The 27,859-nt window shown below is 32.1% G+C and overlaps 1 protein-coding gene across 4 annotated transcripts in view; it reads right to left on the reverse strand.

The window, feature by feature from the left end:
• The window catches only part of LOC118201712 (glycogen debranching enzyme), a 155,497-nt gene that overhangs the window by 63,617 nt on the left and 64,021 nt on the right, over positions 1 to 27,859 (reverse strand). For all 4 annotated transcript variants that reach the window (XM_085820784.1, XM_035373860.2, XM_035373859.2 and 1 more), the window contains exons 11-12: positions 21,230 to 21,393; positions 12,816 to 12,917 (exon numbers count right to left, since the gene is read on the reverse strand). In XM_085820784.1, the coding sequence (XP_085676910.1) occupies positions 12,816 to 12,917; positions 21,230 to 21,393 (266 nt within the window). The remainder of the gene's footprint in view (positions 1 to 12,815; positions 12,918 to 21,229; positions 21,394 to 27,859) is intronic.

Here is a 27,859-nt window from a genome sequence, read left to right on the forward strand (position 1 = left end):
TTGTAAAGATAAAATTCACAATTTCAAACATTATTTATTGAGAAAGTCAAAGCATGTAACAATTGAGAAAGACAAAGCATGTAACAGAAGTCTTTATTAAGAAAAGAAGAAAAAGATAATATTCAATAAACTCTTGATAAGTTTATTAAAAAATCTGAAAGCACTTAAACACACTTCATTAACTTAATTATGGATATTGATAAATAAAAGATTATTTTAAAATACAATTTTTTTAATGTTTTTTGTACATTCCTCTAGTTTTGAGCACTCAACATTCACACACATTTTCAAGAACCAATAATATGAGAAGTTGAGAGCCCTCTATATTCTAATATTTATCAGATGTATGCTAGCCATTTCATTAAGAGAACATTAGGTATGTTTTGAGTTTTTCTTTTTTAAACTCTCTCTCAGCTTTTCTTTGTAAATTAAAAAAAAAAATTGTTATGATTTCGGCATATTTGTATTTTTTCATAAGGTAATTTAATTTTTTCTTGAATACGGTCTATGAATTAGGTTTGAAAAAATGAAACAATGACTTTATTTACTCACTTCTTTTTCAGTGCCATGTAAAATTCTCTTTCTTTTTCAGTGCCATGTAAAATTCTCTTTAAATAAATTAAGTCTAGCTTAACTTTATTAAAACCCTTTTTTAAAAAAAGAATTTAATAAAAAATTCAGACAGAGTACCGCAAACAGAGTAAATGAACATATGTTTCTCCCAAGTAACAATACATGTTCAATTCCATTGCTTCTTTTGGTGCAACATGATGATTTCTTTAGGCTCTATAGCAGCGTTTCCTAACCAGGGTTCCCCAAAACATTGTTAAGAGTTCAGCAAGAAACAGGGAAATAACATGCACATTAAAAGAGAAAACAGTTTTTTTCATGATTTGGTACTGCACTTGAGTAACTTCGGTGAGGGAAGTGGGTGTGATGGCAACAAGATTGAAAAGCTGCCTTTGGCTGTTCAGCTGTTTTTGGTTAGACTGACAGACATCGTGAACAATGGTATGAATTTTTTTGTTATTTACATTACCAAATCCCATACAAAAATGTTATGTTTCTTTGCATACAAAAAATGCATACATTATTTGCATTAAAAAAAAGGTAATTTTTTTTCAAAAGGAAGGATATTAATGTATTCTTTCGCAAGTTTCATCAAACTGTACATTGGTAATTTGAGGCTAGGCATACCATTCGAGCCTAACCAAGCACAGCCAAAGAGCTTTAAAGGCACCTTTTCAATAGTCATAGACTTGAATCTAGCACACCTGTGTATGCATTAGTGATGCAAGAAGTGTAAGATTATCTAGTTGGTTAAACAGAATGCCAATGCATATTTTTTTACTTTTTTAGTTTATTTTATTATTATTTACTACTATATTATTAGTGTTTTATTAAGTTTTGTTTCTCATTTTATAATTCTTCTATGGATTTTAACAGTTAAAATGTACCAATATTTGAAGACAAACAATCCATATTATTCTGAAGAGACTAGTGATGAAGATTTAGAATCTAATCCGAAATTTCAAAAGGTAGCTAAAGAAAGAAGTTCAAAAAAGGTTCATCGTTGGACTTTACATGGACTGGTTATCCAGAATGTTCTCTTTCATTCATTGCGTCTCATTTATAGTAAAAAAAAAAAACTTTAAAATATAGCAACGGCTCCAACACAACTAAAATTTCACAATAAATCATACTAATATGAAAAATAAAACTGTTTATTACTTTAAACCTATGTTAAAAATCTCAAAATAAACAGAGTACAGCTTTTATAAACACATTCACAGCTAGTCAAAAGGCTCAGAAAGCAAGTTATTTGCTAGGAGAGCTTACTGCCCAGAAAAGGTAAAGCCACACAGTCAATGTGAATTTGATAATGCCCATACGTAAAATTATAGTGGGTAAAACGTTGGGAGCAGATGCAGTAAGGAAAACTGAAAATATTCCACTTTCGAACAATACAGTAAGTCAATGAGTCAGTGATATGTCATGTAATGTTGAACAGGTTTTGTGTAATAGACAAGAAAATGCCTTTTTTTTTTTTTTTTTTTTAAAATTAAGAGAACCAGTCAACAGATTTAACCAACAAACGTTATGTTCTAAGCTTTGTAAGATTAGTTAATGAGGAAGAAATTCAAGAAAATTTCCTCTGCTGTAAAGAATTACTATAAACAATCACGAGAATAGATATATTTAATATTTTATCTACATAACCGGAAAAAATTCTTTCCTGGAAGAATTGTATTGGCATTTGTACGGATGGTGCTGCTTTTATAGTTGGCTTCATAAAAGGCTTTGTTAAAGGCTTGTTGTTTTTTGTAAAAAAAAAAAAAAAAAAAAAAAAAAAAAAAAAAAAAAATGCCAATGTTGTTTCTACACAGTGTTTATACAGAAGCAGTGATGTCAAAATATCTTGTTAATGAAGTATCAAAAGTGTTTGATGATGTGATAAAAATGATAAACTTCGTTAAATGAAAGCCACTTCACTCCAGAATTTTTAGAAAGTTCTGTAAAAACATAAAGAGCATACAAATCTGTTGTTATACACTGAAATCTGGAGATTAAGTAGAGGCAGAGTTTTTAGTAAGGTTTCTGAGATTAAGGACGAGATGCATAGGCATTTTCAACAATATGACAAACCAGATTTTACTAAATGCTTTGAGGATCAAATGTTGGTGCAGATGCTGACTTATTTAACAGATATTTTTCATCACTTGAATCAAATGAATAAGTTGCTGCAAGTGGGCAGAGAAAATAAACTGTGTTCAAGTGATATTCTTGTATTTAAAAGAAAATAATACTTATGGAAAAAAGGTCATGTTGTAAAAGGGAATTTTGATATGTTTGAATCATTAATAGGACTAAAACACGAAGATGGATACCAACAAATTTCAAGTTTTATTGTACCCCACCTAGAGGATCTGTCCTAGGAAATTGATCATTATTTTTCATCCCTGTCAAAAGAAACATACGATTGAGTGAGAAATCCATTATCTTGAACTTTCTTTCATCTTCAGAAGCTAATTTTCAAAGAACTTTTTGGGTTACAATTGGATAGTTCATTGAAAATGAGATTTAATGGCATGATTTTAGAAAAATTCAGGATTTCTGTTGAAAATGTGTATCCAGTAATTCATAGGAAAGCAATCAATATATTGATGCAGTTTTCAACATTATACGTGTGTAAACAATCTTTTTCTTGTTTAACAAGTATTAAAAGAAAGGATAGAAATCATCTCCTTTCTGTGGAAGATGAAATTCATGTATGTATATCAAAAATAAGAATTAAAATTCAATATATATGTTTAAAAAACAGACGCAGATTTCACATTAATATTTGTTATAAATTGTTATATAATCAAAAGTCTTTAATCTGGACGTCCATAATCCGGAATGATTTATAATCTGGACCTCAAAGCTACAAACTTTCTGCACAGGGTAAACACATAATGCATTTACACATGCGCATATGCATTTATGCATGCACATAATACCTTTACGCATGATCGTTTAATGTATAAGGGATGGTATAAGCTGAGCTAAAATTATCTAATTATCTATTTCAGTTAATGTTGCAGATTGCGTTGTTCATTAATCTTCCAATTGGATTTGGCTTATTATTTTTTGCAGACTATTAGAGTAATTTTATAAAAGTAAGCTTGAACTTTCGATTATGTCAAAAAGAATTTTCGATTCTGGAGCTGCCAAAGGATCTACAAAGCGAAAGAATGTTTTGATGTCCATCAAACAAAAAGTGGAATTGCTGCAAAAAATGGATAAAGGCATATCCTTTGTTTCTCTAACCATTCCGAAATCTGTTTATCAATTTCGCGCAGCTCTGTGTGTGTGTGTGGGGGGGGGGGCGTCGCGGTGTGCAATGAACTGGAAGTTGATCTGTCAGCACAATCCTTATCTACAAGGCAGATGTTTTTATTTTATTCGGCTTATAATTCCTTACTAAATGTAGTATTTCATCTCAATGTACTCCGTTTTTGATATGATTTAAATCAAATTCCTCACCATTATAAATATCACGAATACACATCAAATAGTTTTCTGGTTGCAATTTTCTAATTTCGACTATGCATAATGTATGCTTTACGCATGCGCGCATTGAAAGAAATGTTTAATAAAGTAAAAAAATAAATATTAAGCTTTTTTTTTGTAAATTTTGATACCCTTTAGATCCTAATTGCTCTTTTTTTCATAAATTACGGTTTCATATTTTTAATTTTATAATTTCTGCATGCCATCTTACCAGATTTAAACTGATGATCTATAATCCAGAAAAACCAATAATCCGGAATCGCTGATGTCCCTACGAGTCCGGATTAAACACTTTTGACTGTACAAAAGAAATTTATTTTTTAACTATACCTATTTATATTTAGAATTGTACCAATTATATGTAATTGCACGTTTTTTGTTTGTTTTGAAATAAACAACTAAAATGATACTTATTTTTTGTTTCCAATAATAATTGTTAATAAAAATATTATTAAAAAATAAAGTTTACATACGAACTGGGATTCCCTAGAACTTGGACATTATCATAACTGTTCCATAAGAGTAAAAAGGTTGGGAACCGCTGCTCTGTAGTAATATCTTATATATTCATTTCATTGAAACTACTGTAGGCTTAGAAAATAAGAGATTTTTTCTCTTCTTAGGAGTTTCTGATTTCCCCTTTCATATTATATCATTCTCTGTTTTATTATTTATTAGTCCATCTTGCATAATCTTAACATTCTGATATGAATGTTATGATGTGAATGAGAGAGAATCATTAAATTAAATGCATTCAAAATCTGCTATAATATCTTTTGGATTTTGTGATGGCAGCAAAATCTCGAGGGCTATCTGCCTAAGGGGGGATGGATGGCTTCATGGAGGACTTTCTAAGGGAAATTGGCTCGTATACACATTAAACATGAGAAAAACCATGAAAACGCCCCTGCAGTTAGCCTGTTCAAGGGATTCAAACCTCGGACCAAACTACCAGTGTTCATCGACTTTACCGCTCGGCTGCTGGTGGGCCTGCTATATGCAATGCATTCAGTTTTATTTATACACACTGAATGGTCTAAGTCATGAAACAGAAGTGTGTTAATAAGTTAGGCCTTTTCCTGGTTCTCAGAAATGCCTCTGCATGCCATAGCACACAATCAATGAATTGTCATATCTGTTTGGCAGGAAAAGCTATGCACAAATGCCGCAGTGTTTTACATTTAACTGAATACTCAATCCATTATTCAAAACCCAGTTTTTAAATGCACTTCATAAATATGCCCAAGATTACATATCAAGAGATCATGAGGAACAAATCATGATGGTAAAGTCCATGAAGTATTTTTATAATCATCTAGTAGCAATCACGTTATGACACGTTACATTATTTAGTTGAAAACTTCTCGAATAGGGAAATAGATAGGAGTAAAGGATCTAGTTTATCTAATAGAATGTCCACATAGTTCACATCAATCAAAATACACTCCAAAGAAACTATATTGTCAAGTTCTGGCCAAGTGAGCGTGCTCTAAATTATTACAGAACACCTGCCAGTCTGAATGACATGAAAGCCTCTAATGACATGAAAGATTCATAACCTTCTCAAATGTCCTCAGAAATATTCAAATGTGCCCAACCAGATAAAACAATTGAAATGTGAACTACCATCCTACCTGATGTTAGTATTAATGAAGCTACTACCATACTACTACTGTTGTTTTCACACCCATTCTAATCATAGAATTCTGTGACCATGCACATCAAAATCGGGACATAGATTACCTTATGGCAAACAAGTTCCATAAAATACGGTTAGAAACAAACAGTTCTTTCCAACACATTTTGTGAAATGTCTACGAACTGCAAAAATTGAAATCGGCAACAATTCAGGGCAGGCTGCAGGCATAGGTATCAATTTCTGGAGGGTCCTAGCTATATTGTTCTCATTAATGATACCTAAAAACATATTTTGCTTTCAATTATTACTGTATTTTCTCATGTACTTTTCCCCCTAGCTTTTCAGTGACAATATTTTGAAATTTTTTTAAATATTTGCCTAATTTTACCCTTACTCAATGTGTTCAGAGAACGAGCTCCAATAAATTTAAAAACAATTTTATCCATCTAGGAATTGTTTTCCTCTTACTGACAAAGGCAAACCCTCGCAAACTACCTGCAAAGATAATAAGTAGAAATGAAAATATCTTATTAGACATTGTAAAATTTATATTACTATATATTCTTATTTAAATGAAGGTTTCTTTGAAAGAAATAACACTGTGATAGTCGCCTAGAGTTTATCTATGACTACTTATCATTTGTTATGTTCTTACCGTAATCAAGTCAGTAAAAAATTTAATTATTTGCATAATTTCCCCTCTCAAGTTTCAGATGATAAAATTATCAGAAAATGGAGAATACATAAGGAAATACTATGATATATTTAATTGATATAAGAAACCAACTATATCAGTCACTGATGGCTACTGAAAATCCTACAACCAATCACCAACTGTGCCAGCTGGCACTCTTCAGTAGCATCTGGATGGTCCATCAAATGGTTTTTTAATGCAAAGTATGCTGTAGTATGCAAGTAGAAATGCTCACTGTTTCATACACTCTAGAATCATCTTGCATTTGACATTCAGAATACTGTTATTTTGAAAAATGCAGTTCTTCCTTTAATGATATTCCCATGACTTTGGCCTTTCAGCATACATGCACACAATGGGTTCGTGCACATATCTCCATATAGAAATTATGTACTTTTAAGGACCAATGAAAAAAATTAAGGACCCAACTACAAATGGGAACTTAATAAATTCAATTAAAGCTATCAGCTTTGCCTGAACTTCACTTTTGTGATAACATCCTAAGAATAAAATAGATCCACAGAAGAATGCATTAAATATTTTACCCTTACAATAGTTGGACATATTTGAAAGAAGATTAGGTGACATTTTATTTGCGTTTTACTAACAGCTTTATGTTGATTTTTTTTTTTTCTTTTATGTCTCATTTTATCAATATTTGCTCAGTTTAGAGGTTTAGTAAATAGCAGGCAGATTTTATGTTAAACAGCATAGGTTAAAATGAGAAATACAATGATAATCAGTATGCTTTGTTACAGAAGACTAGCTGTTGCCATCACTGCTGCCTCTCTAGAGAGAGACCTGCTGATCATAAAAAACCTGAAAGTCTGATGTAGGCATGGTTGGAAAGTTTTGAAAGTTAGTTGTGGTCTGACTATCTGGCACAGTTATCTGGCATAACTTTGTGTAGAGCTCCTCAGGTTGTAACCCAGCTAATATATTTTAAGGTTCCAATAAACCACTAAAGCGTCAGAGGTGATAAGGTGTTCAGCGAAGTCTCACTAGATGCAAAGAATTAAGTTTTACATTAATTTTTACATTTTTGTGCTGTACCTTATGAACATAGTAAAGATCAATGAAAAGCAATAACTCATTTTAATATGCAGAGATAAATTTTAAGGGTTACAAATAATTACTTAGTTACAAATAATTAAATTAGCCAGTTAGATACTCTTAGTCATTATAGATTTACATGGCCACTATTAAATTTATTTTTTAAAACATTTGTTAAAAAACACTATTAAAATCACAATCTATTAGCATGTCACAGTTTAAATATATAATAATTTATGACACTGATTCTTAAATAAAATTAAGATAACTGCACATCAAAAGCTACAAACTGTACGTATCTTTGAAGAATAACTCTCTTTCTCTTTATGTATTTGGTTTCTTTTTTCAATATGTTTCCTCTTCATTTTAGAATTTTTGGATTTAATTACAGATTTCTGTTATTCTAAAAAACTAAATGCATTTAGAATGTATAGGAAAAGGTGCTAACTTGATTTCTTTAGTAATATGAACATTCACAGGGTTGCCACTCAAACAGGAGAATGAAATTCCCTGACTTTTCCAGGTTTTCCAGGTATGTTTCGAGAAAATTCCAGTCTATCCGCGTAATGTACATTGGCTGTGCTAAGAGGTAAATTAATTATGGTATTACTTGTACTGTGTATCAAATTCACTTAATTATTCAATAAATCCCAGAGGACATTTATTCTTAATTATTCTTGGTACACTTTGTTTGATAATTTTGTTTACTTTTCCGCTTAAAAAACTTAATAAAATTTAAGATATATACATTGGATAACAACTGTTACGTTTTATTTAATTATTACTCATGATCATCCCCAGTTCAACACGAGGCTAATCCGGTTCTTATAAATCACAACGCAATGCTAAAAGTTAGGGTAGATTTTAGGTAAATTTAATTTGTGTGAGGTGTATTCTTAAAAGGCACCTTAACACTTGAAAACACAAATATAATTATAATAGGAATTGTTTTCTCCACTGAACATTGAGATTAGAATCTGCCCAATCTGGAATAAAATAAGGCTTTTTTTGCAGACATTCTGCAGCTAAACGAAAGAAAGAAATCTATTTAATGATATTTTTTTACTAAATTGAGGTATTTTATATTTATTTCGCAGCATACATAAGGAAAAAATATGTGCATTAAATTTCGTGATGTCATCATACTGCCAGAATTAATTTCAGGATTATGCCAGAGAAAATTTCCTGAAATTTGGAAATATTATTTACTAATGATAAATAAATTTAGAGGGAAGAAGCAACATTAAATGATATGAATAACATAAAAATAAAGATAATTACTTAAAAATTTAATTAGAATAATCAACGATATTTTAGCGAATATAGTTATATTACATGGTTATCCTAGATGATTGATTACTATTTTTTTATTTTACTGCAAAATGACAAGGTATTTATTTAAAAGAAAAGAAAAGAAAAAAAGATTTTGCGGTAAAATCCTAGTATACGATACGGCCTTCGCATGATTTTGAAAATTGTCGCCAAGAACAAAATGACCCATTTACTGCTCATCATCATGTCGCCAAATCCCACTGTACCATACATGGAGATTATTCTCACCAAAGAACGTCTATGTAAAAAGCGGAGGGAAAATTTGCTAAGGGATTTGACGACGGAACGGCCAGAATTTCCCTCTCCGCGATGTGTACAGGAAATTGAGAAACACGTGTTAAGAAGAAACCTTCTTTGACAAAAAAGAAAACTGCGAAAATCCGTTTTTAAATTATTGCGAAAAATCCAAGAAGAAACGTTTTATCAAAGAACTTTTTTCCCCCTCAAAATAACTAATCCATGAATTAATTTACTTGCACCAAAAAATATTTTCTTTTCCTTTAGAGTTTAAAGATATTTTAAATGATATTCATTTTATGAACTCTTGATAACGTGACCTTCGAACTTCGACACCGGTTTCGAGCTTTGGCGACAGATATATCGCGCATGCACAGCTGTTTCCCGCTATGATGGAACCGAGCCACGTCTGTTGCAGAGAGGTTTTCCTTCTTTATAATACATATTTTTGTAATTCTAACCTTCACGGTACCGTATACTAGGATTATACCTATTTTGTTTTATACGAGAACAGGTACTTTCTTTAGTTCATGCACTGCACATGCGATTCTCGAGGTTACTGGAAACCAAAAGTTGCGGGAAACTTGCTTTGCCTTTCTAAAAAGACAATCAAATTGGAGTTGCGAAAATTGGCTCTATGCCAGCTGCCCGAATGACACTCACGTGATACACAATTCGCGTGATACACAAAAAAGTGATCTCTTCCGACGTCGGCGCAAAACTCGCCTTTTTTAACGGGATCGTTGTATGAAATTCCCTGACTTTTCCAGATTTTGACTAAAACACTTAAATTCCCTGACTTTTCCCTGAATTTTTTGGTCAATTTCCGAATTCCCTGACTTTTTCCGGTTTTCCAGGTAGCGTGGCAACCCTGCATTTAGAATAAATATAAAATGATATATGGTAAGGGCTGGTTATAGAGCTGGATTAGCAGAAGTTTTAAAATTTAGTCATACATTGTGCAACAAAATCTAGAAATGGCAAAATTTTAAAATTTAGGAAGGCATTAGGCAGCAGAATTTAGGATCCACAGGAACTGCATCAGGTGGTAAAGAGTAGCGCCAGCCCTGTGTATGATGCATTGAGACATATAAGATGAATCTTTTAAATTGTCAGTTTACAATTTCTTTATTAATTGTAAAATTCCTTTCTATAAATGCCTGTCCATGTGATAAGATTAGAAGCATTTTTGATATTTTCTGTACTTGTGTTTAGTGGAAAGTACAGAAAACAAAGAGAAGATAAACATGTTTAGAAAAGATGTCTACTATCAGAAGTAAAACATTCAAATATTATGTTTTCATTGTTTTTCCAAAAATTCTCAAAATAAAATAAAATAAAATAAAATATAAAAATTCTCAGAAAGTTTATCACAAACTTTCTGTAAAATACATCCATTATTTGTTAATACCATGAAGACATTTTTCTGGAATCTTCTGGATTCGTGGATCTATACATCTTGCCTTCAAATCCTTTGAAACTTTCCAAGTTGCAATGTCTAAAATTCTAAAGAAAAATGACCCCTACCAATTCTGTAACAGCAAAAAGCCAGAAATATGTTGAAAAAAATGTAGGAAAAACGTGCAAAATTAATTTTATACAGAAAACTGATACATATTGAGACATGAGAAAAACACTAACCATCAAAAAATTAAAATGAACGGATTTTTAATTAATTACATAGTTACTTTGCTTTTTCTAAGAATTGTTTGTAAATTATCACAATTTAAGCATTTATTACCATTTTTATTTTCCAGATTCAAAATATTGTATTATAAATCACCAAAATGGAAAGTAATGTCACTTAATAATTTGACAGCGAAAAATATAAATGTTTTATTTTAATGTTATTTCTTTAATACAGTTTTAATATATTAGCATTATTTTAATGAAATTGATGAATGTTATAATGTTTTTTAAAAAATATCATCAAAAAATTCCTCGATTTCCAAATTAAAAATTTTCTATAGAAACTGATCTTAAAATCGTCAAATTTGGAACCGTTTAATAAAAAATTCACATTCCCAAAAGCAAAAAGTTGTTTAAGAGCTCTTCATTAGAAAAAATGACATAATTTCGAAATGCTTATGTTTCACTTCTCAGAAACCTGAGAATGAATTCCACCATTAATATTATAAATAGAAACAAATTATAATGCATGAATCTATTCACCCATTCAAAAGATTTGTCAATGAATGGCAAAAAATAGTTTTCCAAATTGCTAATTCACATTCAAAATGCCAGTCGCAAAAACAGACAGAAATTTTAGAATGATTACAATTAAGGACCTCCTGCCAAATTTGGTCAAAATTACACAATTAAAGACTTTTAAGGACCAAAAATGGATTCTAAAGGACTTTTAAGTGCCATATGAACCCTGGCACAGACATAAACATACACATAAGGTAGAATGCTCTTCCATGCTTCAGCTTAATTAACTAATCATACTCGTACCTAATTTAGATATGAGTAAAAAGAAAAGAAAAAGATAATCTGAAAGCTTTCAGATTTTACATTATGCCCAAAAGGGCCTTTTTTTAACATTTTGTGTGTTACCTTTACTTATTAAATATCATGTTCTTCAGACTTAAGCCACATAAAATTCAATTCAAGAGCAATATCACAGAATATTTAGAAACAGCATATCTTTAGAATTTCCGATACAGTCTCGCATGCTAGCGATAAAATGTATTTTTCTGGACAGTGTTGCCATTGCTCTCTTTGAAATTGTTGAGTTTGTTAATCAAGAATTTGTTAAAAGTTTTACAAAATTTGAAATCGATAATACAACAAATTCAAAATTCAAGCTTCCAAGTGCCCATGTTTGGTTGGAGGGACTACGTTATTCAAAATTTGATGACTCTAGGTACTGTTATTTTTTTTTCACAATGCAAGAAACATTCATGCAGATTCTTCATTATTTAGCTTCTTTAAATATAATACATGGCAATAATATTTGGTGGCAACAGTTTGAAAAGTGAACCAATGCAAAATGTAATTTGGAGAGTAATAGCCCTTTGAGTCTAATGCCCCTTTTGGTTAAACATTTTCATTGGAAGAATATTAAAATTTAGTTTGATTTTAAGTACCCCAAAAAAGTAAAAAAAAACTTTAATTTTGGATATAAGAAAGTCAAAATTTTTCAACTGATTTGCTTTAATATTCACTTTTTATCTTAAAAAATTGCAAGTTCTCCTTAAAAGCAATGAATAAACTGAATTTTCTGCTACATAAAAAAAAAAAAAAAAAAAAAAAAAAAAAAAATAAATAAATAAATAAATAAGGAAATAAAAAAGGAAAGAATTTCATTATCTCCTTTTCTCACAAACAAAGAAAAAATTACAAATGATAATCTTCAAGAATTTGGGGGGAGGGAAATGCTTTGCTTTTTATATAGGAAGAAATAGTGAAATAAATAAATATATGCATTTTTTAATTTTAGAACTTCTGTGTTTGTTTCATAAAGGTTTGTTCAACCAACCTTTATGAAATACTAAAAAGATGACAGACTATAGCTTAAATAGATTAATTATGGCAAAGGAGGGATGGATTCTCATTTTAGCAAAAAAACTAATTTATCCAAACTGGCTAAAAACTGTGTTACGCGAGGAAAATAATGCAAATCCCCTGCAGTCAATTTGTTTGGTCACCATGGAGCAAATAAGAAATAAACCACTGCAGTTTCATAAATTTTGTCACTTAACACAGCATGGAAGCTTATTCACATATTAATAATATTAAACATAAGATTTTAATAAATGCATTCTTTTTATCATACAAAGTAGTTTAGAATTAAATAAAACATACATGATGTGGCACCAGCTGGTCATAACCCCAAGTACTGCCTGTGGCACAACATGCCATGGAAACCATTGCTGCAGTAGGAAAATAATCATAAACAGAACGCACCTGCAAAACAATTCTAAAATAGAGTAATGTCATAAATTTAATAAATTTCAAAATGGCATTAATAACCCTTAACAATTAATTGCAATATATGGAATGCAAATTTTATTATTTCACCAAACTTTCAAAAATGATATATTTCAATATTTCATTTTTAAATAGAATTGAAAATATTATTTCATATAGAAATTTATTTATGTTCAGTGTGAGCTTAACTTTGGCAAATATCCCAATTTTCACTTTTCCATTACATACTCGTCATCACTCTTCCTTTACATGCTCCCATAATAAATTTTATAACCCACAATAAAGTATACCAGAACACCAATAAGTAGGATTCTCTCTGCAGTTTCTTTGACAAATAGTATTAATTTTCAATGCAACTGCAGATAGCTTGAGATTAATTTTCCAAAAAGGGAGCTATATGGTATATTTTTTAACAGATTGATTGCCTTTTCATCCCTGCAGAAACTATAAAATTGAATCAGTTAGGAGCTGGAGGATGTTTAACAGTTTTATAACAATCAAAACCACTGCTGAAATTATTTTTTTATAGCTTGTTTCCTCTTCTGAATTTAAAGACATATAAAAAAACTTTAACCATTTCAAAACTCGAGTCTTCTCTTAATACTTTTTTTAATCTCAAGCCAGACCTAAGCATGACTGCCAGCAGTTTGAGTTGGGCAGTCCAATATAATTCAGAAACATTAAAAACAGTACAATAATTTTTGACAGCATCAGCCATTGCCACATAATTAAATACAGAACAAATGTCCAAATGGTCACAGCACATGTCATCAATATCACATAATAGGCAAATTGGAGAGTCTTCTAAACCAAATCTGTGTTGATGTTTCATGAGGTAGTCATGTCTAGTTTTTAATCTAAAGCTATTGACAGTTCCAAGCAGGTTGCAAGGAATGAAATTCCCCATTAGGGAATCCCAAATCTCCCCCTTCACAGAGTTCCCATTCTTCTCTCAAAGATGAGCCATCTGGCTCCAATGATTCTCTTAACACTGTAATAGTAAACAGGAGGAATGGTTTGAGGAAGAACAGATCCAGCCTTGGCTTGAGTGTCAAACTCTATACCTGTGATTTCAAAATGACTTAGGATCCACTGCAGGGTAACACTGCAACCATTATTTATTACAAAATGTATCACAAAATGACAATTTAGAACAGACCCAATGTTAGAAAAAATGACCGAAGAAATTGCTTGGGAGGTGGTGTTAGTCGCCTAATCATGGTGCCTCCTGTTTTCGCTAAATGACTAACATTTTAAGACACAATAGAACAAATACTAATTCAGAAGTGAAACAACAAAAATCAGCATTATATTTTCAAAATTTTCACAGGACTAGTTTCGATGGGTTTACTGAACCAAAATCCTCAGCTGCAAAACCGCAAATGAACAAGATAGGAAATAATGATTAGATAAGATAACAAAGCCTGGACAAGAATAAGCAAGTGGCGCCATCTGTTGATGAAACCAGAACTAAAACATAATTTCTTTAAAAGGCCGAAGGCAAAGATGGATTGGAATTAGGATCGTTAACAAGAACAGAAAGATTTTTTTGAATGTGAAATGCCTCTAGAAAATCCAGTTCTCAAATGGAAGATGTTTTTTGAATAATTTTGGCAGCAGAAAAATTGAAAGTGTGATTTTCAGACCAACAATGTTGAGCAACAGAAGATTTCTGTGTTTCCTTTTTTCTAACATATGCCTCATGTTCCTTGACGTAAAATTTTAAGGCTCTCTTAGTTTGGCCAATGTAAATTAAACCACACTGGCAAGGAATCCTATAAATACCTTAGGAATTTATATCTGGAATTAGGTCCTTGAGTATGGAACTCGGAATTTTATTGATGAGAGAATAAACAATCCGAAAGTTAAGTTTCTGCAAAATATGTGCAACTTTATAGCTAATTGATGGAAAGAAGGAAATGACAACAGAATTTTTATAATCTCCTAAAACAAGAGTGTGCCTTTTAGTGTGTTAACATGAGAATTTTTTAACTGCTTGATTAATAATGTTGGGTGAAAAGCCTCTGTCAATAGCTATTGCCTTTAAATAATTTAGTTCTTCATTAAGGGATAGTTTGGAGGAGCAAACTTGAAGAGCACGGAAAACATAGGAATAAAATGAAGCTAACTTTTGTTTAGTCGGATGACATGATTTGAAGTGGGGTGGGAGGCAAACCGATGAAGATTTACAGTAAACCGTAGTACTGAAGTTGAATGTGTTACATGTGACCAGAATGTCGAGGAACAGAAGAGAATTGAATGTACCAAGTTCAAAAGTGAACTGAATGGAAGGATCAATAGAATTCATTGTTGAAAGAACTTTATTTAAATCATCTTTATTACCTTCAAACAGGGTAAAAGTATCATCTACGTACCTACTTTTACCCTGTTTGAAGTACTATGTACTACTTTTACAAAAAAAGCAAACTCTTGTTTACATTATGTGATTTAGTTGAAATATTATTTTGTTGATGTTTAAGAAGATGAGCAATTTTGATAACGTGAAGTTTTTACATTAAGATTTATAGAGCATGTTATGTTTGTAATTTGAAAATTTAGATGGTTATTTTTTTTTAGCGTGCCATAATGAGATTTTATTAATTTGAAATATTGCACTTAGGAAATGTTTATATAAGAATATGTAGGTTAATATAGGTTTTTTTACTTCCTTGTACGAAGTAAAAAGAAAGTAAGTATTGTAATTGCGAAAAATATTGGATATCATATTTCAACGAAAATGTCCATTTTTGACGATTACGAAATCCATGCGAATTATTTTTTTGGGTGACTTCTGTACATACAAACACAATGAATGACTCCCCTCTTTTTTCCCCCACAAACAAAATGTTAAATGTAATCCCATTTACTCTAAGCTGATACTTATGAATAATGATTATGACTAAAAAGGAATTTATACTAAAAAGGGATTTTTTCATGATGTGTAAGTACATATGTATGCATTTTGCATAACTCAAAAACGATTAGTTGTAGAACGTTGAAATTTTGTATATGGGACCGCTATAACCTGTAATGTGCACCTCCCTTTTTTATTGCAATTGGTAATACTACTAAATGTAAATATGTATATATATATATATAAAATGTTGAATGATCTAAAATTCACTTAGTTCGAAAACAAGTTTTTCTAATACTTGCGTAATAGCTGCAAAGTAAGAAAATAATAATTTATTTACTAAAGAAATACGCAGGAGTCATGAACTAAGTATGATGTTTTCCCGAGATGTTTTTCCCCTCGAGATTTACTTTGTAACTTAAATGTGTAATTATAATGCCCTTAATTGTAATGCTTTATCTTATTTGTGTTTTGTTAATTAAAACTTTTTAAAAAGGCCAAGTTAGTCTTTTATTTATGCTAGTTTTGGTTATAGTTGGCTACCCAACGTGCGGCTCAAATGCCCAGTTGAGAAAAAAACATGTTTAGTTTATGACTCCAAGACATTGACTCATATTCTTTTCCAGGTTTTAGGTACTACTTCCACCAGCAGAGTCCTCACCCTAAGATTATTTTGGAAATTGCATAAAGTAGCGGTTTTATCTTCACAAGAAGGTTATTTTGGAAATTGCATGGTTTCATCTTCACCCGAAGATAACAAATAAGATTTTCACTTAATAAGTGTTTAACTTAATAAAGAGATATACAATTTCACTTAAAACAATACACAATTCTAACTATAATGTCATTAACACTTTAATAATATGAAATAAAATGTGTCGTTGAAAACGAAACAGAATCTTATATAAAGTATATATAAGGTCTAGGTATTTCCTTTTAGATATATTGCACTTTAAGAATTTATATTGTCTTACATTATTTAAATAATTGATTTTTATTTGAATTTCCTGTGTTTTAATTCTATGTTCTGAATGAAAAGTGTTTACATAACAAAATATTATTTTTATTCTGATTGATAAATGTTTCCGGTGTGCCTAATTCTTGTAGTATTTTTATAACTGTATTGCTATCAATGAATGAGTTGTGTGTTTTGTTTTATTTTATTAAAAATATAAACGGATATTTTCTTATCCTCTTTGAGAATAGAAATGATTTGAAATTGAAAAAGGTATTATCTAGTATACTATTATTTAAACTGTGCCACTAATGTTTTGTTTTTATGCAATAAGGATACTTCTTTTGAATTAATGCTTTACTTGCCGTTATTCTGAAAAGGCATTCTAATATTTGCTACATTTTCGAATTATGAATTTATAAAAATTTTTAAATTATTATTTTGTAATAATTGAGAACAACTTATATATCTAATTGTGTTTTTCAAAAAGAACTATAGTCGAAAATTAATTTCTTAAAGCATTTAGGATTTTGCAGACATTACAAACATTACTAATAGAAGATTTATCAAAATTAAATTCTGTTTTGGGGATTTTATGTTTACTAAATTTGTGTATTTTACTGTCCATTGGCAAGTGTACCAATCTTTGAAAAATGTTAGTTTCGTTTTCAAAGTAATCTCAGATGAATGATTTTGTTCGATGTTGTTTTTCAAATATTATGTAATTGTTAGGGGTAATTAAGAAATTCATAAAATTTCTGAACATATAATTTTTCTTCAAACAAATATTGAACTTTCCAACAGACATTGAATGCACAATAACATGCATTTTTGGGACTAATCAGAAAAAAGGGATCTGCAAGTGTTAGTTACAGTCTGGGTCTGCCCGTCTCAGATAATTTTGAAAGTGATTCAACTCAAATAGCTAATTACACATGTAGACAATAATTCTATAAATTTCTAATTAAGCTAAAGTTTTGAAACATCCACTTTAGTGAATCTTCGAAGTGATGATGTAAACATCTGCCTACAACGCCGCGCTCCACTAAATCGCTTATTGCAAAAATTCAAGAGAACTGCTTTGAACCAGGGGGAGATCCAACTCCATGTAGTGAAGGTTTGAAGAGAATCATCCTGATTCTGTGCTACTGAATGAATCATCCTGATTCTGTATTGCTGAATGAATCATCCCGATTCAGTGAAGGTTTAAAGAGAATCATCCTGATTCAGTGCTGTTGAATGAATCATCTTGATTTAGTAAAAGTTTAAAGAAAGAGAATCATCCTGATTCTATGGAGGTTTGAGTGAATCATCCTGATTCCATGAAGTATGAAGAGAATCATCCTGATTCTGTGTTGTGTGATGAATCATCCCGATTTAATGAAATTTGAAGAGAGTCATCCCGATTCTGTAAAGTTTAGAGTGAATCCTTCCAATTCCATGAAGTATGAAGAGAATCATCCTGATTCTATGCTGCGAGATGAATCATCCTGATTCAATGAAGTTTGAAGTGAATCATCCTGATTCAGTAAGTTTAGAGTGGATCATCCCGATTCCATGAAGTATGAAATGAATCATCTTGATTCTATTCTTGAGTTTTGAGAAGAATCATCCCGATTCCATAAAGTATGAAGAGAATCATTCTGATTCTGTGTTGTGTGATGAATCATCCTGATTCAATGAAGTTTGAAATGAATCATCCCAATTCAGAAATGTTTGAATGAATCATCCTGATTCAATGAAGTTTGAAGAGAATCAACCCGATTCTAGCTGTTGATGAATCACCAAGATTTAATGAAGTTTGACCCAATTCAATGAAGTATAGAGGGCATCATCTTGATTCTATGAAGTTCTGAATGAATCTTCCTGATTCAGTGATTTTTGAAGAGTATTAAAAGCACAAAAATATATTATGGTCATTGAAGTCTTACGAACCAGGTGATAGAGTATAGGAGATGAGGCAGACCAAACCAACATAGTTCTGGCTCTTCGCCGAGATGTCGTACGAGCCAGAGGGAGAGTCTGTAACCCCACGGCTTAACGAGCGCCACCTAGCGGCCGCCAGAATAAACACCAACCAAATAAAAAGACTCTAGCCTTCAGTCGATGTGCGGGAGTCATGAACTAAGCATGCTGTTTTCCCGAGATTTACTTAGTAACTTAAATGTATAATTATAATGCCCTTAATTGTAATGTTTTATCTTATTTGTGTTTTGTTAATTAAAGCTACTTAAAAAGGCCAAGTGAGTCTTTTAATTATGTTAGTTTTGGTTATAACCAGACATTGTCTTGTTTGGGGACTGTGGCTAAAATTGCAATTTCTTAAGAATTAAGCCAAGCATTAGCTAAATTTAGGCCCTGGATGAGCAAATAATGTACTGTTTAGCAGTGTATGGATAGAAATTTGGTTATGTAGTCCATTCTTCTAAAACAGCATTTCGTCTAATTTTTCTCCCATCGCCTGTCACCTGCAGAAGAGTGCTGCCTCTTTTGTTGCTGCCTCCCCCCCAATTCCCTCTTTTTTGTTTTGGTTTATTCAGTTACGGCAAAGCACATTAGGGCTATTGATTAAGGGGAGGGATAGGGATGCCTTTGTGGAGGACTTTTTATAGGAAACTGGCTAACATGCAAGGTACACATGGGGAAAACCACGAAGACACCTGTGCAGCCACCCTGTTAGCCAGGATTCGAACCCCGGACTGAACTATTAGTGTTCAGCAACTTTACCACTCGAGCGCTGGTGGGCTCTTTTTCATTTCATTTGCTGTTCGAAAAACAGGTGTTCACTTTACGATAAAGCAAGCACCTGTTTACTTCAATCAAAATGGGTTAGACAATATGACTCTTACTACTTTAATCTCACTTAGCTTTTGATTTCTAATATTGATTAAATATTTTCTGTAGACAAAGTATTCTGATTACAATAATGGATTTCAAACATGTTCAAAAGGTGTGTATCTGAATATAATTAGGTTTTTGTAATATAGGGCCCATTTTATTAATTTCACATATTTCTAAAGCAATAGAACCACAGTATCGCTGTTTTGAAAGAAAGTAAAAATATAACATATGTATAATAAACATTAATATGCATGCTTTATTAGAAGTAGTCAGCCCTCTTTAAATGTGACCATCTATGCTTTTAGAGAATTAGTAGAGAACATCACCTTTTTAAGACCACCACATGTGAAATCCTCTAAAAGCATGAATGGTTGCATTTAAAGAGAACCCATTACTTTTAATAAAAATGTAACATTAATCTTAATTATACATGTTTTGGGTGTGTGTATCAAAATAATGATACCGTGGTTCTGCTGTTTAAGAAATGTGTGAAATTTAAAAACATGGATACTATATAACAAAAATGTTATTATATTCAGATACAGACCTTTTAAACATGTCCGAAATTGATTATTCTGCTCAGCATAATTTGTCTGCACAAAATATTAAATAGTATTAGAAATCTAGCTAAGTCGAAGTAGAAACAGTCATCTCCTCTAAACCATTTTAGACATTCGTCTTATCGTAAAGTAAACACCTATTTTTCGAACAGCGGATGAAATGGGAAAGAGGGAATTGGTAGGGAAAGGCAGCGGATGAAACGACACTTTTTTGAGCTGGAGATGAAATGACAAAGGACAAAACGGTACTAACCCAATAAGATGAGCTCTGGTATTTTATTTTATTATTTAACTATTCATCATAAATTTAAGAATTATTTAAATTTTTATTTGTCTTTACATTTTTATTAAATTTTACTTATAAGTATTTTATATTTCAGTTGCTAACCTATTTTGAAAATAATTCGGTCCAAATGGCGTGTGCTTGTTTGCGCTCATGAGGCAGTCGAACTATACACAATTTCTTGTTACTTCTACAGCACTGCTCTCCATACTCGAGGTTAATGGAAACCAAAAGTTGCTGGAAACTTGCTTTGCCTTTTTACAAGACAATCTGATTGGAGCTGTGAAAATTGGCTCTATGCCAGCTGGCCGAATGATGCTCACGCGATAATTCGCCAAGAAAGTGATCGCTTCCAACGTCGGCGCAAAACTCGCTTTTTTTGGGAAAATAGCTGTATGAAATTCCCCGACTTTTCCAGATTTTGACTACAATATTTAAATTCTCTGAATTTTTTGGTCAATTTTCAAATTCCCCGACTTTTCTGGTTTTCCAAGTAGCGTGGCAACCCTGCTTAGATCAATTAGAATCTTGCTCAACATTATATATGGCAGTTATAATTACACGAGAATTCATTTATCAGATGACGCATATTTCAGGAGGGAAAAGTTTATTAGTAGAAGAGATGTATACATGAGTAAATATTTTATTATTCAAGAACACTGATAGTCATATAAAGAAAATATTCCAAATTAAAGCAAACTAAATTAACAATTAAATGACATTAGAGAGGGTACTGATAATCATGTTATACAGAAATTTCAGTTAAATGAAGCTTACATTAAAAAGCTAAGTTACCTGCATTGGACATTGATTATCATGTGTTATATCCATAAAAACAGCATGAGCAATGTTTTTAGTAAGAGGTCGTGTAACAGGATGTACAAAAGCTCCAACCGTAGATCCACCATACCTGTAAACCAGCCGCCCTTGTTCATGACTATCGGGTGCTGCCATAGCCTCTGCAAGATTTTAGCAATTAAATATTTATTTTATTTCAAGAGAAGTAACATAAACAGTTTTCTATATTTAAAATTCAAAACGTTCATGTGCCAATTTTTGAAAAAAAAAAAATGCTATCAATCAAATACACCATATTTGTAAAAAAATTACATCCTACATATAAAGAATTTACAATCTGTAATCAGCTTTCAGCAGCATTTTACAAAAATAAAAATCATGCAAATTATGTTAGTTAAAAAATGAAACTTATCTATTCAGATAAAAAAAAGCAATAATAATAATTTAATATTCTTTTTTGACATAAAATTTTTCCTCCTTTCATGTTACTTTATTTAGAATATGGGCAATGGTTATTCATCAAAAGCTTTCATAGTAGTGACTCTTTTTTTTTTTCAGAAATATATATACAGAGAAGAGAGAGTAATTAAATACATGATATATATCAATATACACAGTAATTAAGGAAAAGAAAATTTCATTCTTAAAAGCATTATAATTCAAATTTCTTTGACCTTTGATCATATAAATGTATATTCCTCCAATTTTTCTTTCATTGATTAAATGGATTTCTTAAATATGAAAACTTGCATGATTCACTTTATTTATAAAAATAAAAATTAATTAAATTTATTTTAATATAACAGATGAAAAGTATAGTAGTTTGAACCTTTACATAGAGCAAAAATTGTACTCTTCTGTTATCAGGACTGGATTCAGAAATATATGTATGTATGGATGGATGGATGTGTTCACGTATGCATGTGCATATGAATGTATGTGGACTCACATATATTTCTGAATCTGGCCCTGATAACAGAAGAGTACATAAAAATTCAACCTTAGACAGATATCGGTTTTAAAGAGAATGAACCTCTAATCAAATGTAAAGTTTTTCTGTAAAAAAACGACTTTACTAGTTTTGATAAATAAAACTGCTCTTTAAAGTATTTTTTTTTAAACTTATGTAATTTTTTTTTCAGCTAAAAGAATTTCTAATGGCAGAATTTACAGTAATTTGTATGCAACACAAAGGTATAGGGTCCAGTACTTTTGGCAAATAACATGAATTTTCACTTATTTTTGCTGAAGATAATTATGTGAGATCGTAATTGTTTTAAGCAGAAGAATAAATAAAAAGTATAGAAAAGGTATATCCACAATTATAGCTAAAATTTCTAAATTGCTCACTAGATACTTATCACTATTGAAGGGTACCAATCATAAAATTTTACAGTTTTCTGTTTCAACTTTTGACATTTTTTCTGGCACTAAAACTAAGTTAGCTTATGAGATAAGATATCGTTATGGATTATGTACTTAGTCAGCTATTTTTAGTAGAATTATAATTAAAATTGTTTTATATCCCCATGCATTGCAGCAAGAGCCATATTTTAAGAGAAAGTTGTGCCGGGAAAGTAAAAATACAGAAGCATGTGCATTTAAAATTTAATAAAAGATATCTTGTAATTTATATTTAAATTGAATAAACGTAATTGACTACTGTGTTAGCTATAACCATAATTCCACTCTTTTGCTTTAAAGAAATCTTGAGAAGCAGAAATTACTAGAACTCTCTCACAACCAATTGAAAGCTTTAAATATCCAGAGAGAAACATCTCAGCTTAGTTGTTTAGGGAGCTGTTGTTGTTGATTGTACCAAATTTGCAGTGAGCTTTCTCTTTGCATTGCATTGTATTCTAATATTTTTAGTAGTTTAAAGTTATATTCTAACATTTTAGTAGTAATATAACTACTAATTATATTGCGTGATATTGTACAAATATCTCTGAGGAAAATTACAGCGTTTGGCTATATTTCTTTTGCTAAATTTTATTAACCTTTTATCGGTTTTGTACATTCAATCAATCACAAATCCGTATGCACACAACACTTTTTGGTGTCAGAAGTGGGACTGAATGCCAATAAAAAGAACGATGGAAGAACAATTAAGGCAGTTGATAACTGCATTTGCTGCAGTCCAAGAAAAAATAGAAGCAGCCATCAACTCCATTACAGAAGAGATGAAAGCTCATCAAAAATCAGTTAAAGAAGAAATTAAGTGGGCTAAGAAGAGATGAAAGCTTGCCGATAATCCTTCAAAAAGGAGTTGAAAGCCCTTCAAGCAAAGATGGAAGCTGGTCAAGAATCAGTTAAAGAAGAGATGAAAGTCTAAAAGATGAGATGAAAGCTGTTAAAGGAGAAATGAAGGTGGACCAAGACGAAATGAAAAGAGAAATCACCAGCATAATAGAAAACAAATTTGAAGATATGGAAGGCAGAACTGACACGGTTGAAAACAGAGTTGGGGAAATTGAAAAAAGAGTTTCTGCCATTCAACAACAAATGGAAAAGGAAATTGATGACAGGGTTTCTGCAGTAGCCAAAGAAGTTGATACCTTAAAGAAATTCGTAAAGACGTCAGGGAGCAATTCTGATGGTTTTAAATTTTTACCCATGCCTGTTCGTCCCTCCCTGAAGTTATCCACATATGATGGGAAGACCTCTTGGAAAGTGTATAAGACACAATTTTCTATATGACAGATGCAAATAGATAGAATTCCTAAGCTAAAGCCTGTCATCTCCCCGCTTCTCTGAGAGCAGATGCTGCGGCTATCCTTGAAACTCTTCAGGAAAACCAAAGGCTAGATTTCGAAGTTTCATCCAGGGTGTCGGAGCTGCGCTTTGGAGGAAAATGTTTAAAAGACAACAGCAGGCTTCAGTTAAAATCTCATCAACAGAAGCCCACCGAAACACTCCAGGAGTTTGCCACGGATGTTGAAAGGCTGTCCAACCTTGCCTTTTCGGAATGCCTGAGCGAAACGAGAGAAATCCTCTCCCTGCAGTAGTTCACCGACAGCATACAGGATACTGAAATACAGAAAGCTCTGCGAATGGCGGATGTCAAAGATATCAAAAGCGCTTCAGTGTATGCCATGAAATTTGAGGCAATCCAGCAAGCAACTTGTAGAGAACACTGTACAATCAGAGCTGCTCAAGTCCACAGGCCAGAAGATCAAGTCATGGCTCGTTTAGATGATTTATCCGGAGAAGTCATTGCTTTGATATGGAGTAGGAGTGAGAACAAACTGGCTCTGAAGTGTTGGAAATGTGATACTGAAGGCCACATACAAAGGAATTGCAGAACACCGCAGGGCACAGAAAATAAAATAGATGATTTTACCAGACAAGTTAGTACCTTTAGATGGAATAGGAATGAAAAGAAACCAAGCCTAAAAGGCTAGAACTGTGGTGTTGAAGGCAATGGACGGAGGAATGCAGAACACCCCAAGGCACATACAATAAAGACCATTCCCCAGCCATAACGCAAGAAAAAAAATTAATGGCCATATCGCAGAGAGGAATTTGAAGGATAATGAGAAGCCCCATTTCAAAGCGCTTTAGATTTCTGCAGTGAATGGTGGAAATAATGGACTCTTCATCATGAGGCATATCAACAGAGTTCCTTGCAATATGATGACCGATACACGAGCAAATGTTACCCTCATTCAGAAAGCTTTAGCTCAACAGTTTAAAGATGAACACATTTGGATGCCTCCTGCGTTACCCTGCAAACTGCGTCTGGTAATAAAATCGACATACATGGGAAGTTAAATGTAAACATCACGTTTGAAAGTGTTGCTTACTATCATACGACATATGCAGCAGAGATTACAGATTCTTTTATAATTGAATTGGGCTTTCTAAGGAAATACAATTTTTCCTTGGACTTTAAAAATAACGAACCGCATTCAGCTTCTGAGGACATAAGTATCCATCATCAGAAAGGATCCCCACCTGGTTATGCTCACAACTTGTCTGGAAGACCCCACTCAGAAAACAGCTGATATCGTACAGGGCTGAAGAGAAACATGAGCTGCTGAGTCAGGTCGCGCGACAAATTACAACATCAAACATCGGCTGATTGAGACCCATGGAGTGACAAAGAAGTCAGGAAAGACCAGATGGAGGATGGCAACATTAAGCCCATAATTGATTCAATGGAGTTCTCAAACAGAAAAACCTACTTGGTACGATATTTTGACCTAAAGTCCGATGACAAAACAATATTGGGCTCTCTAGGACTCACTCCATATTCAAAACAACATTTTGTACCGGAAATTTGAATCAGATGATGGAAATGGCAGCATCTCAGATCCAGACATCCTTAAAACCCTACAGGAGGCCATTTTGGAATAATGAAGACTTAACAAAAAGTTCACAAATACTTCTACTGGAGTAATGCAAAGGATGGCGCGCAAAAGTGGTGCCAATCTTGCGATGCCTGTGCAAGTCAGAAAGGACCACAGAAACTCAGTCGAGGCAAGCTGCAACACTATAACGTAGGAATGCCTTCTGAACTTATCACCTTTACCATCTCGGGACCTCTGCCATGAACTGCTGATGGCAACAATACATCCTTGTTGTCATTGATTACTTCACTAAGTAGCCTAAAGCATATCCTATTTCTGATCAAGAGGCTGTCACAGTAGCAGAGTTAATGATACAACACTGGATTTCCAGGTTCAGAGTGCCTCTTCAGTTATAGTCCGATCAGGGAAGGAATTTTACCTTGGCTGTAATCAAATAACTATTTGCCATTGACAAAACCCAAATGACGGTATTGCATCCCCAGTCAGAAGGCATGGTAGAGAGGTTTAATCAAACCATCCTTAATAAGCTTTCATTGGCGGTTTGAGACAAGAAGTTACCACTGTTTTTACTGGCTTACTGCAGTGCTGTTCATGAGACTACAGGCTATTCCCCATCTCAGATGCTCTTCGGTCATGACCTTCCTCTGCCTTGTGACCTCTTGTTTGGTCATACTCTGGGTGCGCTTTCATCGTTTGAGGAATACATCCAAGAACCCCAGACATGGTTTTAAGTGATGCACAATTTTGCACGAGGCAAGTAAACTTGGTTACGAAGAAGATGAAGACCCAATATGACACGAAAGCTACAGGGCATCGATTCAATGAAGTAGACAAGGTGTGTTTGTAGAATCCGATTCAACAGAAAGAAATCTGTCCTAATCAACAGTCACCTTGAGATGGTCCATACACAATCCTAAACAGGCAGAAAGATGTCGTAGTTCGTATCTGCAAGTCATCAAACTCTAAGCCTAAAGTCATTCATTACGACAGGTTAGCTTTTTACTAGTACATAGTGTATATAATGTAAATACTATAAGATTATGGTCTTTTTTGTTTCTAAATTTGTAAATTTGTGCAGTCATTTATTTTAGTATTTGATTTGTTTTAAGTTACTTATTGTAATTACTTTTTATGTTGTTTGTCATTGTAATGTAATGTTTATTATTGCATTAATGTCTTAATCGTAAGTTTGGCTTCCTGTCCAGGGATTGTACTCCCTGGGACGTACAGTCCTTGGAAAGAGGGCAGAGTTATGGATTTTGTATTTAGTTAGCTATTTTTAGTAGAATTAAAATTAAAATTGTTTTATATCCCCATGCAATGCAGCACGAGACATATTTTAAGAGAAAGCTACACTGGAAAATTAAAAATACAGGAGCACGCACATTTAAAATTTAATAAATAGATATCTCGTAATTTATATTGAATACCGTGTTAGCTATAACCATAATTCTACTCTTTTACTTTCCAGAAATCTCTAGAAGCAGAAATTACAAAGAACTCTCTCGGACCGATTGAAAACTTTAAAAAGCCGGAGAGAAACATCTCAGCTTAGTTGTTTAGTGAGATGTTGTTGATTGTAGTGAATTTGCGGTGAGCTTTCTTTTTGCATACCACTGTATTCTAATATTTTTAGTAGTTTAAAGGATAACTACTGATCATATCGCACGATATTGTATGAATATCTCTGAGGAAAATTCCATGTTATTTGCGTTTTGTTATATTTCTTTTATGATAAGACTACAGATACAAAATTTAAAATACTTTTTAAAGGCTAAATTATTCACATTTCTAAATAATTAGCTAATATATTCACATTTCTTATTATACTATGTTTTACCAAATGCTGATTTTGCCTTGAATGAGAAATAAACAGAATAATTTCTGCCCATGGCATATTCTTCAGAAAGAAACGATTTATTGATATTATATAGTTAGTTCATTTCGGCCAATAAAAATACATTAATTTATTCAGAATTTGGTACTTCGAGTGTTATTAATAAAGTTAATATTATATTTCCTAATTAGATGGCTGCCAGTCACAATTACACCAGATTTTACTTTAAATAATTATATCAGTTCAGTTTCCTAATCACTAGAACATATATAAGAGCAGAAACTGGCTCTACTGACAATGCAACATATGCATTAACACATAGTCTCAGAACTGATTTAAAACTATACAAATTCTGCACAATAAATTGACAAATGGAACAGCAAAATATCCTATTGCACGGGGGAGGGAAAACTTATGTGATTAGCCTCGATAACAATAAAAAGAAATAATTAAAAATACAACAGTTTGTTTCTTGTG

Source organism: Stegodyphus dumicola, chromosome 7 (genome assembly GCF_044657685.1).
Source record: "Stegodyphus dumicola isolate Sdum_Otavi_A_Nest chromosome 7, ASM4465768v1".
Classification (NCBI taxonomy): Eukaryota; Metazoa; Arthropoda; class Arachnida; order Araneae; family Eresidae; genus Stegodyphus; species Stegodyphus dumicola.